This window comes from Musa acuminata, chromosome BXJ2-7, assembly GCF_036884655.1.
Source record: "Musa acuminata AAA Group cultivar baxijiao chromosome BXJ2-7, Cavendish_Baxijiao_AAA, whole genome shotgun sequence".
Classification (NCBI taxonomy): domain Eukaryota; kingdom Viridiplantae; phylum Streptophyta; class Magnoliopsida; order Zingiberales; family Musaceae; genus Musa; species Musa acuminata.
Window position 1 is genome coordinate 37,107,494 of NC_088344.1, and position 16,262 is coordinate 37,123,755.

The window sequence follows — 16,262 nt, forward strand, 5'->3', positions numbered from 1 at the left end:
TGTTTCAGTACAGCTTTGTGGGAAGAGAAAAAGACTCGAAAGCAAGAAACCGATGCGTGCGTAGCAGAAGAAGAAGAAACAATGGACATAGCAGCAGAGGACATTAAAGGAATCGTTAGGTGAAGCTAATCAAATAAATGTATAGTTCTCGTTGTCGTCTTCATCCGTCTGTAAATTTGGGTTCGTGGTTTGAACACCACAAGCAGATCATTGGTTTTTATAAGCCGTGGAGTTTGATTTACGAGTCGCCGACTTGCTCGTGAATCGAGTTGGCGTACAGTGGAGACGTGAGTGGGAAACGTCTTCAAACCCACAACTTCTTGTCTGCTCTTTATTCTCCCAACAAGCGAACTCCGGCAAACGAAAGAGGTCAAATCCCATCTCTCTCTCTCTCTCCCTCTCTCTCTCTCTCTCTCTCTCTCTCAAGTTAAGCATGTCATATGACCATCATTGGGTCATGAGATCATGTCAAATTGTCAGACACTGCGGTCAAGCAATAACAACTTGCATTAACGTCGAGGCCTGCCAATTGTTATTTTCGTGGAATAGATCATCCTATCAGTGTCGAGTCATCGTCCCCATAAGCATTGAGTTGTCAATTCCTAGAGGACAAGGACTTAACTAACTTGTCGATTGTATAAGTCTAAGCGTCATCAAATTGCTTACGTGTCAAAGTCCCCCTATCGTCTAGCCTCAATCATTTTTCGATATATGAAAGAGGTCAAGACATGATGCCTCGTTCAGTAGGTTTTCTGGTTATATCATTCAAGTGTGTGCTTGAATATGGGCTTTGGGTTGCCTAATAGTTGTATTAAAGTTGACTTTAACTACAATGTTGCATAGATTAGCATGCATTGCATTGATTCAGTTAGGTTAAGGTGTGACATCTTATGCTCGAATTTGGTCACATTTTTGTCAGGAGATGTTTCATGGTCAAATTCTATTGTGTTATTATTAAGAGAGGTTGTGTTCATTCATGTTGTCATAGAGGAATGCTTCATGTTCATATTCATCCATGTCACGATATTGGATTTAGTCATATCATCATAAAGGAATGTTTCGTGACTAGATTCAATCGCATCATCATAAAAGACTCTTTCAGCATCGATTCAACCATGTCACCGTAGGGAGACAACACTTCATGACTAGATTCGATTATATGATTATAGCTCCTTAGGGTGTCATGTGTGTTGTCTAGTTTATATATTGTACGCAACATCTATTTAGATCCACTTGTGCGATCCATCACCATTATTTTAGTCTTTGACAATCATGACACATTGATTACAATCATGCCACCGATTTATAGCTTTGGGCCAATAAAGATGTTCCACATTAGCACTTAAATGAACCGCCAGAGAAAATTGCAATCACTACAATCAATCTCGCTTGGCTAATCTATCATGGTTATGCCATTTGTCCAATCGAACCACCAAGCAAATGAAGCATTCGATGGTGAGGAGAACGCTCAACCGTTTGTTCCCTTCCTGATCTCATCTCTTGTGAACTCGGATGTTCCAATCCTTTTGAGCTTTAAACCTTTTTTTTCAACTAAGGTTTTATAAGTGCCAAAGTCACATTTAAGGGAAATCAGCAAAATTGTGTGAGGTCCATCCAACATACATAGATAATTCATTATGAGTACTCAAACTCGCATTGATCAAGATAAATGATGATTTATCTGGTAGTAAACTAAGTAGGGGCTCAAAAAAACCTTAGTTCTCCTATTGAGGGCACTAGGATACAAATTAACAACTAAGGTCTTATAAGCATCAAAGTCACTTCTACCCTCGATGCTCCTTTTTGTGGGCCCATGCAAAGTAGATAATTCCTTGTGCATCCTCATATTCATATTAATCAAGACAAATGATGATGTATCATCATGTATTTTATGAAAGATATGAGATGGAGAGAGAAAAAAATAATGTTCAAGAACTTGCAAAGCTCCAGATGACTCTGATTCGTCTAAAGCCTTACTTTTGATATTATTGTGAGACTAAATATATTTATCAATGTTGAGGTCAATAAGTGCAATCATAAAATTTAAATTTATTGATACTTTCCTAGTCTAGTAAGTGATTGAAGGGTGACTTTGTATATATTAACAATAAGTCTTTAGATTATAGTAATATTAATTATATATATACATATGGATAAATTATCCCAAAAATAAGTTTTAAGTTTTTTTTGTAGAGCATCCCTTTTTGCTTTATTCCCCAACACATTTTATTTTTAAAAAAACGAGTTACCTTTGACCTTTGTCTCGTCAATCATTGCTTGCACCTCTATCTCACTACCCTTAGTCTCATTCGTCGCCCTCACCCTTGCCCTTATATCATTGAGGCACTATTAAGGCTCGACCTCCACCCCATTGTCTTCGTCATCGATCTTGGTGGAGGGGAAGGAAGTGATCACGATGGGGCTTCCCCTCCCTTGTCCCTTACATGGTCCACTATGCCAAGTGTTAGATGTGCTTCCTTTCTAAGTTACTCTCCTCCCTTGATTAAAAAGCTACGAGAGGTGAAAGTGGGGCAAAAGCGAGCTAAGCGTGCTCCTTCGATATGGGGTGACCATGCAAAAGTGACAAATGATCAGGGGTGAAAGTAATCACAATAAAGTAGAGGCGACAATCGATGGGGTGAAGATCAAGGGTGATCTTATCTTTTAGAAAATAAGGAACGCGGTATAGAAATAATCTAAAAAAATAGATGTTTTATGGGGAAAAAAATAAAAACTTGAGATTTTTTAAAAATTTTATCATATATATTAGAATATATATATATATATATATATATATATATATATATATATATATATATATATATAATCAATATTACTCTTAGTAATATGAAGATTGACTTTGTATATATTAGTAATAAGTTTTTAGATTGTCGTAATATTGATTATAGATATAATCAATATTACGACAATCTAAAAACTTATTACTAATATATATAAAGTTACTTTTAGATCATTGGTAATTTATCTAAAAAGCTCCTACTAATAGGTTTTTATGAAATAGTGCCCTCATATTTGGTTTTTAAACTTTAATTAAAATACTCTTAGTGAAATTATAAAAAGATATTTATTATCCTTTAATTAGGTTTGACTTATTTTTTAGGACTGAACCAATTTTTTGAGTTGAATCGAACTCGTCTAGTTCAACTAAATCCTAACTATTTAATTGATTTAATTAAGCTCTAGATTACTCATTTATTTTTTCAAAGTACCTTGGTCTTCTCCACCTCCATTCCATCACCTCCTCCTCTGTTGCCTCTGTCTTCTTCATATTTGCTTTCTCCTCCTAATCCTCTCTCTTAACTTCTTCTCCCTCCTTCTCCTAAACATATTATATTTCATCCTGATATTTCTAGAAAAATTTAGATAGGTTTAATAAAAATTTAAAAAGTTATACTTGAGTTATACTCGATCATGCATTCAACTCAAAACTATCCTGTTTTAAAAATTAATTACTCTAAATTCATACAAAAATAATATATATATATATATATATATATATATATATATATATACTGAATAAATTATCACCTTACCCTAGTAATTCTTTAGAAGTTTAAAAAATTTTAGTAAAAATTCTCTGAGTTATACTCACTCATCATTTCAACCAAAAAAATTTCTCGTTTAAAATTTATTCACCTTAACAAATTATAGAAATTAATACTAAATATCTTAGAATTGTGTGCTATAGTTAAAAAAATAAATTGATTCGATAAAAATATCTTGGTTAAACTTATATTACATAGCTTATACTCGTTCACTGATTCAACGAAATTCGACCTTATTTAAATCAACCTTGTTAGATCGGATTGAATTGATTCATGAATTTATCACTTGAAATGATTCGATTCAAGAATATTATTAATTTTTATAAAAATTAATTATAGGAGTCTCATCTGATAAAAGTCACTAATAAAGAGCCTCTTTTTTTGTCGGTAAATTGCCATGCATCCTTAGATCAATTGGTAGAATATATTACTTTAGTTTCTTAGGAGGTGTAAGACTCGAGGCAGAACCTCTATCCCCACGTATCATGAAAGAGGAATCCCTCGAAACAATAACCATCGTCATGATACAACGTAGCAAGAGAAGCCATTAATCGCCGCCTGCGCTGGAAGCTCCACTCTCATCCCAAACTAATCGTCGACAAAAAGTACATATTCTTTTGTCGACCTCCTCCCACTGCCGTGTGCGTCGTCGTACACCGGAGCAGGTTCGCTCGTCGTCCCCTGACAACGCTGCTGCCAGCATCCGTCGCGTGCCAGCCGCTGCTTTTGCAATCAAAGAATTCCGTACTCACAGATTGTCACGAAACCTAAACTGCACTTTTAGAGTTTAGCTTCTGTCAATATATATATATATATATATATATATATATTCGAAATTTAAAAATTTTCATAAAGCACCCGTGAAAATATCATTTTGTTTAACTCTAAAAAAATATATTACAACCCTAACTTGAATCTTAGCGCCACGAGGGCTTGATCGTTCGATCCTCGCATTACCCACTAATTCTTATCATGGTCGATCACAACCCTTCTGTGGAGGTACGAGCAACGAAGGAGGAGGGAGGGGTACTGATATTACCATCAACAAATGGAGGTGCAAGTGATCATGGGAGAAGAGGTTGATCAATTTTGTTACCCAACGTGCACGTGATACATAAGTGGCTAGGGGAGGAACAAGGGATGGTCAGTGTTGTCTGCTAACTCACGCACGATAGCACAAAATAGTTAGGAAAAAGGAGGGGGTGACCGATGAGGTTTATTATCGACCACGACGAGTAAATAAGGATCAACGAATGGACGTAACGACTAGGCACGAGGTGAAGGGGGGTAACCAATTAGGTGGAGGCATGGTCAGGGCTCGTACGAAGGTATGACGGAGGATGGTGATGACCGAAGTAAAATAGTTATTTCTAAAAAAACATATTCTACAAAACTTTTGAAATGTGAAGAGATTTAAAAAAAAAATCTAAAGTTAGAGTTTTTTTTTTTTAATTGACCCTATAATAGACCCTGTCTCCCTGTACGTATTGGACTTTCGATTCCTTTTATCGTTATCTGGATTCTGCTCCTCCTCTCTCATAGGCAATGGTATACACATGCTCTTCCACCCGCATCACTGTCACAGGCACGCACAGGTATTAATTGCCGCCCCTATCATTATATGCCAATTATTTGCGTGGGAGATCGCGAGAGAAGGACGACAAGCTCCATCGATCCATATGGGGAACTGCCAGGCGGCGGAGGCAGCGACGTTGGTGATCCATCACCAGGACGGCAGGCTGGAGAAGGCCTACCACTCCCTCCCCGCCACCCAAGTCATGGCCGCCAACCCCGGCCACTACGTTGCTGTCGTCATCACCACCCCCCGTCCTCGCTCCTCCGACCCCCGCAGCTCGCCGACGAGGTACCTTAAGCTGCTCCGGCCGGACGACGCCCTCCTCATCGGCCATGTCTACCGCCTCGTTACCTTCGAAGGTCGCTCTCGACGACGCCTTCTTCCTGTCGTTGTTCCGTCTGTTGATCTGAAGTCTTCGAAATTATTGGCAGAGGTGTTGAGGGAGTTCGCATCAAAGAAACAAGTCAGGCTGAGCCGGCTGCTCATCAAACGCAAGGAGATAAGATCCAGGCCCAGGAAAGGTAGCGGAGCCGAGCACTATGACAACGGTGGTCGTGTGGCGGAGGCAGAGAATTCACCGGCGGCGATGGTAAGTTCGTGTAGAGTGATTTCTTTCAGTACAGCCAAACAACCACCGTTAGGTCCAAGAAAAGTCGTGCTCTTTATGGGGACGAGGAAGAGACTCGTTACCAAACGGATGGCCATGAGTCCGGATCGCCATTTAATCCCTTGTTTGATGTGATTTGCTGCAGTCTCGGGAAGAGACTGACCAAGTGGAGGCGCAGCTGGACACGGAGTTGGAGGAAGCCGTACGTGGCATGATGAGCACCGGAGCGAGGGCTGCTGGTGCACGCCATAGGCAGTGGAAGCCAGCGCTGCATAGCATCGCCGAGGTCGCAACAATTTCAAGCGCTGCAGTGCAACACGAGAGAACAGAATAATACCATGAGATCACCTGTTTTTGTTCGGTTCTGCAAACTTTGTGGTGGATGAAACAAGAATTCCTCATGCAAAAGTGCTCTTTTGTGTTTGCCAAATTCTCAAGGGGCGGTGGCGGTGGTGGTGGTCCTCTGATTCCGAGTAAAAGGTGGCATGCTTTGCTGCAAAAGTAGGTGGAGCTCAATAATCTCACCATGTGTTCTTGATAACTCCTTTTAAACTGTAGGGTCAGCGATCTTTTGCATGCACGGCATAACAGCTAATATTACCATCTCAATCATAGGATGCAATATGCATTTTAATCACAGGAACTATGTGGGTGGGAATTATCTTTTGCTAATCACACAATCTGCAAAGATAAGAGGGTACAATGAAGATGGACCTCCTTCCTGTGCACATAGTTAGTAGTTGAGATGGGGAAGAGAGAGTGATGATTTGCGAGGAGGCTCTATAGACTTTTTGTTTGATACTTCCACCTACCAAGATAATAGATTGGAAAAGGTCATCTGCATGTCACAAGTAGGTAAAACATAGCCTGCTAAAGACACAGGCAGGCGTTGAGGAATCATCATCTAATAATCCACAAATGATAAAAATGCACACTTCATAGTTGTATGTCTGGAATGTCAGAGAGTTAACCAAGAGGAATAAATAAAAAAGTGGAATCAAATGATTCCAAATACTACAAAAATTCCAAATGAGGTGGCATGTAGTTTATGCCACTGCACAGACACATTGGAGGAACAAGAAAAGAGAACCTTTTATTTTTACCGACTATTTGGTGTCGAAATTTGCTCAACCTTGCTCGCCAACCTCAGCAGCAGATCTCAAAGACCCCTGCAACGTTGAGCGACAGAAAGTTGTCAGTAACAAAATTTTCGGTCTGCAGGAACTCCAGCGTGAAATTTGTCTTGTGTATCCATGTTAACTGATAATAATATATCTTCCTTAAAGAAAACAGATATTAGTAATTAGTGACTGCACACTTCTTCTAGCTCACTAGTAATACTGCTGCAAGAAACCATCAAAATTTTGCCTTTGGTTAGGGAAGAATAAGGATGCTAATATGAATTGTGTTTTAGTCGATCATCAATTAACTTTGATTAGGTTAGCACAACTTTGCCACTTATCAGGTATCACCCTCCCCTTCAAAATATAAGATGACCATTCTGATAATGTCCAAGAACCACAGATTACTATTAAACAAATAAATTTCTGAATGCAAGAAAGCTAAAACAGACTAAAATTCTACAATGAGCCTAGACTTCGTGATTATTACAGGAAAAAAAAAAGTAGTGTGTCTCTCTCAGCTCAGAAAGGAATCCAGGGATATCACCAGCCCACATATGTGGACTTGAAATGACAATAAAGCATGGGAACCAAATCAAATCAATAGACTTGAGCATCTGGGAAGGCCCATTCAAATGTACAACTAAGTGGGTACATTCTTATTCAAACTCCTAATTTAGGCCAGAAACAGAAATGTAGCATGTCCAGCAGAAAGGAAAAAGATCTATGATCCCTTTTATATACTGGAAATGATCATCTCATCTCATTTTATTGACCACGTATAAGCTGCAACATAAACTCATCTTGAAACATTTAATTAAGGGCCCTAATGTCATCCACGTTGTAATTTAACCTACACTCCAAAAGAAATCAATGCCGGTGACTTAGGATATGTATTTTTCATCTACTTCATAAAGTTCCTCTCACAATTATAGTTCTTTGCAGATCTTATGTTCTAACAAATAGCTTCAGATGATAATGGATTGACATTATATCCTTGCTTCCTAGAAAGTGTGGCCCACTGCACAAGGCTCCCACAGTGTCCAGTGCATAATGTCACATCCTTGCTCCCTACACTGATTATCCTTGTTAACTTTCACTCTTCATCTCATAATTGTTCAAAGAAGACATATCCAAACCCTTTAGAACAATTTTACACAATTTAAGTTAAACAATGACTCGTTAAGGTTTATCAAATATTTGACATGGTATAAAGTGGTCGCATGTGCTTCACTTTGGTCAAATTGATCTGGTACCTATCACCCACTGCACAAATCAGGGACAGCAACAACAAAGATAACTTTTGCGCTAAGCATCTACATCAGTAATCACCATATATTATCAACTTAAAGTCAAAAGTCACCAAACTAATGACTGATATATGCCAATGGCTGACATATAGACAGTAGAGGTTCAAATTAGGAGGGAAAATACTTTTTACCAAGGTCTTCAATTTCGAATAATACCATTCGTATCGGGCGGTACGTACTGGTCCGCCAGCAGACCGGTACATGGACCGCCCATTATCGGACGGTGACATCGATTGAGTTATTTTCGCCCCGTACACACACACACACACACACACACACACACACACCGCTCAGTATACAGTACCATACCGAGCGAATCTCGAAACTCCGGTACGGTACGAAATTTCAATTCTTGCTTTTTACAATCTTTCATCACTATTATATTAGAGATATAATACATATGTATGTGTATGTGAAGTCATGGGAATATTAAGGTTATAACATAAAAATATGAAGCACACTACTTGATAGGGCACATTATGGATCATCCTACGAGGACCTGACCCCCACCACATCAGCCCGAGCACAAGACCTCGGGAGGGAGATAGAGCCACGACAAATGTGCCGCCGATAATCCGGGATGCAACGGTCATCTCCTCGCGCCGTTCGGCGCCATGCCAACCAGTCCCGCCGAAACAAGGACCATTCCGAGAAACCTGGGACGACGCCACATGGCGCCATCCCATGTATCCAAGACAGCGAACACCCGAAGGTACATTCGTCACTCATTGGGGTCGGCCGTACGGTTGACTCCCGGGAGTCACAATAAAAACCCCTCGCCAGCATCTGACGAGGGGCATGAGAATATTAGCAGACCACTGACTCAAGCTTCGGAGGGGCCCAAGTCGGGATCATCCCCCATCCTGACCTAGGCCTGTGTGCAGGAATCCAGGTGCAGCAAAGGTGAACGAGTTCGGGGAAGAAGCGTGTCACCACCAAGTCCAATCTCGACCCGACCAACCGAAATCTTCACCCTCAAGACGATCCTGGATGTCGCCAGTCGGACCAAGCCGTGTCAGTCACGCAGTCACGGCTCGAGGTTCGCGGAACATTTTGGCGCTAGAAGGAGGGCCCAAGGCTTGCACCTCGACCGAGCAAACTCGCTCCCAAGCCGTGCACCTTGGTTATGAGCCCTTGGCTTCCCTACGGGAGGGAGTACTGATAAGGTCATTTAGTCCCACATTGGTTGAGGAGTATGGGAACCAAGGGTTTATAAGTCCGTCAAGTCTCCCTTACCTTCAGAGGCTCTTTTTGGAGCTCACATGTTCCGAAAGGACAAAACCGTGTGAGTACACCAATCGCCCGAAGCAAACAATTCCTCGTGAGCCTATGGGCCGCACCAATGGTCGACCGACCAAATGGTCCCTTATCACTACTGATGGTGGAAATCAAGATAGGTTACATTGGGTTAATTTCTAGTTGACATTCATCTAGTTGATCCAAATAACCAAGCTAATCAAGCCAAGATAGATCAACATGCAACCAATCCAATCATGTGTGAGTCACATTCACAACATCTTATTCAACCCAAGCTCATAAATCATACTATAACAATATAGAGCATAAACCTAGCAAGATTTGGACAGAGAAATTACTTGTTATATTACTTGACGCTAGATTTTCCTGACATAGACCATCTCCAACTCTATGACTCCTGTGTGGTTTATATACTCGATCTTTTTATTCTCAGACAAATCAAACTGGACTAAATTGTTTTCATATTAATATTGAATCATTGATCATATGACCATCAACCCTAGCAGGTAAACCAAACTTTATGGTGCCCTTTGCAGCCTGTTTTTAAAAATTAGGCTACAATGCCATTTAAGAACATCAGTTGGTTATAGCTCTTGACTTCCATTACTAACCATGTCAAATAACAAATTTCAGCTTTATGGCATAAGCATGTAAAACCGACCTTAGCTTCATGCTGGTTGACATGAGTCCTATATCAGTTGGCTATCATGTAGGAACACCTTTGGCAAAACATGAAACCCATGTCGGTGCCACTCAAGGATGTTTCAGCAACATTTGCGCTAAGTGCCAACAAGCCAAATTACATGAGCTCTATAACAATCAACACTGGCTTTTTTGTTGATACCTTTCGGAAGACTTATATACATTAAACACTCCTCTCTTGTAGGGACCTGATATAGACTTAAATGCTTAAAACACACAAGTTGAAAATCAGAGCCCTTCCACTCGATAACCTCAAAATACATTTTGTTGAGTTTAACTTCAACAAATGGCACTCCATGAACCAAATGTAGAACATGATGAACAACACTTTCATACATAACCCCTTCCACTCGATAATCTCTAAAATACCTTTTTCTAGAGTTTGTCATCCACAAGTGACACTCCATGAAACAAATAAAGAACATGATGATCAACACTTGCATACAAAAACTAAGGTGGTCTCGAAATCTAAAGAGTATCAAAGGGTCTGAGGGACAGACATTCTTAGGAGAGATTTTTATCTTGAATTGCTATCTCATTTTCCACTTTTTTTTATTTATTTTTAACTTGATAGCATGGTAGGATCTCGAAGATCCCTTTATGCATCGAATCAACCAATTACTCGACGTCCTATTTGAGAAATAGCAGACACAACACTGTGTTAACCTCATACGAAATATTGCTGATCTAAACCAGATACTTCAATGCATATTAACTTTTTTGATACAAAGCGTTCGATCTAGTTCTAGATAAATGGAGGAAGACATCAAGAGGGAAGGAGAAGAGGCCGACCTGATCTTCTTGACGATGATGGCGCGGAGCTTCCGGGAAAATTCCTGGGAACGGAGCCGGAGCTGGAGTTTCTTGCGGGCGAGGACGCGCTTCTCGGAGTTCTTGAGGTGGTAAGGTACCCGCCGCTTGATGAGGCGCTCCATCCCGCTCTCCCGCATCTTCCGCTCCATCAGCCTCAGCGCCTGCTCCAGGTTCCCGTTCCGCACCTCCACCCGGATGCCCCGCGCCCCCATCCACCCACCGAGACCGCCTCCGAGCGAACCACCCGACAGTTGAGGCTCCGGCCGCGGCCGGAGGAACGCCAGGGACGAGGAGAGCTGCCGGACCACGCGATTCATGACAAACGACGGCAGTTGCACAGGAAAATACACTTTCGATCGGTGAAAACCCAAGAGGAAGTTGCAACAGGAGGCGAATACAAGACCAACGAAGCAGAGGCGGTGCTGCCTGCGACCGGAGGCGGCGGCGTTAGGGCAACGTGTCCCAGCCGCAGAATCGAGTAGGCGATACAACCAGGCCGGGTTGGGTCATGACCTCGCCACGGTCCGGTTCAGTTCGCCCAATGTGCAAATCGGGCCCCAATTGCGGGTCGGGTTGGGGGAGAAGTCACATTGTTGGGAGACCTAAACAAAGTCCTCTCGTAAATTACAAAGACAACTGCCATTTTCGTGCCTTCTGATCACAATTACGTCGTAGAGTTATGTCATTGAATATTTAATCTCAAAATCGTGGTCGCACACCTCAATAGACGACGTAATGAGTTCGATGAAAGCGTAAATAACACGATTAGCTTAGCGATTGGGTCGGTCGATTGCAGCCTCGGGCAGACAGCATAGTTTCTTTGCCGGGATTCCGGATTCTGTTCGCATATTGAGCACTAATGAATACATCATCATCAATCGACGACACTCACAGGTTGGACAATAGCGATACGCCAACCGAGGCGTCGTCTGCTTCACGTTGGTGAAGGCAACCAAAATGTTTTTTTCTGACGTGTCCGCCTACTCCGACACTTACCTCGCTTTCCGGATCCTCCACAGTCGTCTCACCGACTCCTGGAATCGACGAGGAATGATAGGAGCGTTCACGTGGGCCCCATCCTAGTTTCACGTGGGGATGGAGAATTTTCTTTTACGGCTCTCGACATACGCGTATTGATTTGGGAGACAATGCAACTAAGAATCGTTCTACGTGTGCTTGTTGCCGTGGCAATAATATAAATATCAGCGAAGTAGAGCCTGTTACAAGGTCCGTTGGTCAATGTAACACTGTTACGCACGCACGGCCGCTATTGGCTTTGGCCGGGCATTTGCGTTGGGCCCCCTCCTCGTTGACCATTTGGTTTCTGGTGTCATTTACGCTTCTTCCCCCTGCGCTCTTGTTTTCTTAGTGTGCGTATATATCCTTCCCCACTGCGTCCCTTCTTTAGAGCACCGCCCGAGCGAGTGACCAGAGAACGCGAGGATAACATCGATCGACCATGGGGAATTGCCAGGCGGTGGACGCGGCGGCGGTGGCGGTGATCCAGCACCCCGACGGGGGGGTGGAGAGTTACTCCTGTCCCCTCTCTGCCAGCGATATCATGGCCGCCAACTCCGGCCACTACGTCGCCGTCATCATGACCGTCACCCACCCTCGCTCCTCCTCCGCCGCCCACCATCGCAGCAGCAGAAGAAGCGGAGGTGGAGACGGAAAGCAGGTGAGGTACCTGAAGCTGCTCCGCCCGGACGACACCCTCCTTGTTGGCCACTTCTACCGCCTCGTCAGCTTCGAAGGTACGCCCGACCCCGTCCATCGATGGGCTTTCACCTCTCTTTCTCTCCATTTCTGACTCTCCTTCGTCGTCCATCTACTACAGATGTGCTGAGAGAGTTCGGCTCGAAGAGGCGCGTGAGGCTCAGCAAGTTGCTGGCCAAGAAGGAGGAGGAGCTCAGGAAGCAGCGCGAGGAAGCGAACCCTTCTTCATCCGTGGTAAATATCTTCACTGTGCAAGGGTATTTTCGGCAACCAACATTTTCCGTTTTCTTCTCTCGTTCTCGTGAACCGGTGGACTTCCGAACCGCGAATTCCGCGGTTCAGATGACCCGTCTACATCTTGTCATCTCATATTATAAGAGAACTACGACAATAAAATAGAAAACATGGCCTTTTATTTTATTAAGACATATAATTTATAATGGTTTAATTTGAACAACTAATGTAAAGAAAAATAATTTGAACAAATAAAAGGAGACTTTATGCAAGTCAGAACCTAACCTACTGTTAGGTCTAATTTATTTATAGAACGTCATGGATCACGGATTTGCTAAAACTCAGTGAAGTGAAAGATCAATTGACGAAGCAATATAATATATTTTTGCGGGTACAAACATGTTAGCAACTTTCAATCTATTGAATTCGATGTACGACGAGCTAAACCTAAAGCACAAGAACTGCTGTGTGCCTCACATCGTAAGGTTTCACAGAAACTTCGTCTCAAATCATCTCTTTTGATCTAATTCAACCATATAATTTTTTATATAATTTTATTTTGATTAATCTTTTTGGATAGATTCTCAAATAAAATACTCTAATTTTTTTTTTGGAGTAATCTTTATTTCTTAAAAGATGATATTATCCATAGCCATCGACTCATTATAACCACCTCTACCTAATTATCTTCAATTCTCGTCATTGCTCTTGTCTTTTGTTGTCATCGCTCTCATCCTCATTTATCATATGTATCATCTCATAGAGAAGAGGGTTGAGGACGATGGTGGTAAGGATGAGGGCAAAGACAATGACATAATAGGTGAAAGACAAAGACAAGAATGAGAACGAAAACGACGATAATGAAAACGAACGAGAAAGAGAGTAGACCTCATGACAGATAAAGGTGGTGAGCGATAATAGATAAAGGTAACGGTCGATAAGCAGAGGTTAATGATAATTTTATCTTTAAAAAAGAAAATATTATAAAGAAATTTATCTAATCTCTTTAGATCCATCTAATTTGCATTTCAAACCAGCACAAAGCAGTCGGTCCAAAATTGCTTCTTCACCTAAAAATTTGTATGGATGGCCAGAAGAACCCATTAAGCCTGACGTGATTGGTTACCCATACAATCTAACATACAGATTCGACTTTTGTCCCTTGTCATTTAAGATACGATCAACATAATGGATGATTGGGATATTGTAGCCTTATTATGTCCATTCATGTACGATGATGTTGCACATTGGCCTCTGTTATCAGGTGGAGGGAGAGGAGGAAACCATGGGAAGTGTTGACAGCAGAAACAGCGTCAGGGTGGCACGGAAGGGGCAATGGAGGCCGGCATTGCAGACCATTGCAGAGGCTGATAGCTTCAAGTAGATAATTCTCCCGGTTTGATGCACGTAATGTTTAGATCATGGTGTTCACAGCCTGCGCTTCTTGGTTCGCCTCTCACAATCTATATCTAAGAAGAACACGTTGTTGTTGTTGTTGGCTCAACATTGCGTCGATTGAACCTGTGTTTGTTGTTTGTTCTAATTTGGTTCTGTAAATTAAGTATAACAGGAACTTGAATTCAATCAGGTTGAGACAATTGAGTATACTATTAGTTTCCAATCCAAGGTTCAACATGATGAGGATCCTGTTAATTATTAAAGTTGATAAGGCATATTTTGGGTTCGAGACAAGTCACCGTCGACGTCACATACTAAGTCACAACCGATGCCAGAATCCAATGCCACATGTCGTCAGAGCCCCATGTCGCACACTAAGTCAGGTTTCGTACCAAGACACTGTGCGACACGACCATCCCGAGAGCTCGGGGCGATGTCGTCTGACGCTGCTCAAACATCCCCCAAGACACCAGCTGGTCAGATGCATCGTCCCATCCCACAAGAGTCAACGGTCATACCGAACTGACATATAACCAACCCTTGCACAATAGTATAAAAGCCCATGGCCGACGTTCGACCAAGGGGAGGCCATTTAATCCTTGACTAACTTGCTCGTCGGAGAGGCCAAAGTCGAGAATCACTTGACGAAGGCCGTTTTTGCAGGCGAACGATCGCCCCCGACCCGTGAGTGTCTCAACCCGGGAATCGCCATCCAGTATACGAAGGAGAGCAGTCGATCGGCCCGAATCCCGACCAACGCCAGCTAGCGCTCCTTCCCGAAGACACGTCTATCTCACGAAGATGAGCTACCAACCACCCCAGAGATGGAGAGACACAACTCAGCATACACGACGCCCGAATCGACACACCAAAGAACGCTGATCAACGCCCCGTCGTGAGGGCCCGGTCGACTTTGGCGTCCAGCTCAGTCGAGAGAAGACTCCCGGCATTGACCCGTGGACCAAGCCGTACTAACTTATCAGCCACGATATACTTGTTCGATATCAAAAGTAATGCATTTTCAGATGAATCACCTTCATAATTATCTTTTCAGATAAACTAAGTTAGAGCCATAAATTTATTTTCTTTCCTAATTTGGTTATAGTTCCACGTGGGTGATGAACATAGACAGGTAGAGCCGACACCAAAAGTATCTATATGTGATCGTATAAATGTTGTCATTTGTCTGACATAATATGTAGTATCTCTATTTGTTAATACGAGGTTATAAAATTTGTAATATTTTAAAATAAAATATATTTCTTTAATATTTTGATTATTTTAAAGGAAACATCGTAGTCTATAATAGGATAAAGTTGTACATTCATAGAAAACAAACTAAATGCATTTTAATTCGTGAAGGGGTTTGTGTTTGATAAATGACTGTATTATCACAAATTTAACTGAAATTATCTATTTTAAAATATTATGAAATATGTTTATCATATAAAAAGGTCAATTTAAGAGCTGTACAACTAACGACGAACAAATCTCGATATCTTAAAAAAAGAAAATCTCACAAGTAATTTAGCAAACAGTATGCAAAGAAAGAAAAAAAAAAAAAGAAACTTGAAAGGAAAAAGAATCATCATAAATCCATAAAATGTTTGATAGTGTGGAGGTAAAAGATAATCCTATACATATTTTGTATGCAAACTTATATATCCAAAAATGATCCAAACGCTATTCGAAATTCTCATTCAGCCTTATATCATCCCATCCGAGTGATTACATGAGTCTAAGATGAATCCTTATCTAGTAATTAGTCGTCGTGTCCGATAGATCCAAGTCGGCCGAATAGCATCAATAGAAAAGAGCACATGGGATACCCCTTGTTGACGCGGCGGCGTCAAATGTCTTTATTTACCCACACGTCAATGAGAGACACAACAGGGCCCCACCAGCAGGCCTATCTCTACGGCCAATCATAATCCAGAAAGGGTGGCACGTCACGGATTTACC

General features: G+C 41.7%; 3 protein-coding genes across 3 annotated transcripts; 2 read left to right on the top strand and 1 right to left on the bottom strand.

Moving 5' to 3' along the window:
* The first annotated feature begins 5,113 nt into the window (after window positions 1-5,113).
* LOC135617944 (uncharacterized) lies at window positions 5,114-6,231 on the top strand. The gene is made up of 3 exons (XM_065118773.1): window positions 5,114-5,501; window positions 5,574-5,731; window positions 5,895-6,231. The coding sequence occupies exons 1-3, from the start codon at window positions 5,123-5,125 to the stop codon at window positions 6,081-6,083; spliced, it is 726 nt and encodes a 241-aa protein (XP_064974845.1). The 5' UTR covers window positions 5,114-5,122; the 3' UTR covers window positions 6,084-6,231.
* A 437-nt stretch (window positions 6,232-6,668) lies between these two features.
* LOC135617945 (uncharacterized) lies at window positions 6,669-11,508 on the bottom strand. Its single transcript, XM_065118774.1, has 2 exons — window positions 10,932-11,508; window positions 6,669-6,918 (listed from the first exon to the last, which is right to left on the bottom strand). The coding sequence occupies exons 1-2, from the start codon at window positions 11,267-11,269 to the stop codon at window positions 6,909-6,911; spliced, it is 348 nt and encodes a 115-aa protein (XP_064974846.1). The 5' UTR covers window positions 11,270-11,508; the 3' UTR covers window positions 6,669-6,908.
* An 810-nt stretch (window positions 11,509-12,318) lies between these two features.
* On the top strand, window positions 12,319-14,484 carry LOC135616270 (uncharacterized). Its single transcript, XM_065115470.1, has 3 exons — window positions 12,319-12,706; window positions 12,790-12,902; window positions 14,167-14,484. The coding sequence occupies exons 1-3, from the start codon at window positions 12,412-12,414 to the stop codon at window positions 14,284-14,286; spliced, it is 528 nt and encodes a 175-aa protein (XP_064971542.1). The 5' UTR covers window positions 12,319-12,411; the 3' UTR covers window positions 14,287-14,484.
* Window positions 14,485-16,262: the final 1,778 nt, after the last annotated feature.

What these genes read in the sequence shown, in the direction of transcription:
- LOC135616270 (XM_065115470.1), top strand. Translation starts at nt 12,412, where the DNA reads ATGGGGAATTGCCAGGCGGTGGACGCGGCGGCGGTGGCGGTGATCCAG. An exon ending in CCGCCTCGTCAGCTTCGAAG is followed by an intron (nt 12,707 to 12,789) that starts GTACGCCCGACC and finishes CATCTACTACAG; the next exon opens with ATGTGCTGAGAGAGTTCGGC. An exon ending in CGAACCCTTCTTCATCCGTG is followed by an intron (nt 12,903 to 14,166) that starts GTAAATATCTTC and finishes CTCTGTTATCAG; the next exon opens with GTGGAGGGAGAGGAGGAAAC.
- LOC135617944 (XM_065118773.1), top strand. Translation starts at nt 5,123, where the DNA reads ATGCTCTTCCACCCGCATCACTGTCACAGGCACGCACAGGTATTAATT. An exon ending in CCGCCTCGTTACCTTCGAAG is followed by an intron (nt 5,502 to 5,573) that starts GTCGCTCTCGAC and finishes AATTATTGGCAG; the next exon opens with AGGTGTTGAGGGAGTTCGCA. An exon ending in AGAATTCACCGGCGGCGATG is followed by an intron (nt 5,732 to 5,894) that starts GTAAGTTCGTGT and finishes GATTTGCTGCAG; the next exon opens with TCTCGGGAAGAGACTGACCA.
- LOC135617945 (XM_065118774.1), bottom strand. Translation starts at nt 11,269, where the DNA reads ATGAATCGCGTGGTCCGGCAGCTCTCCTCGTCCCTGGCGTTCCTCCGG.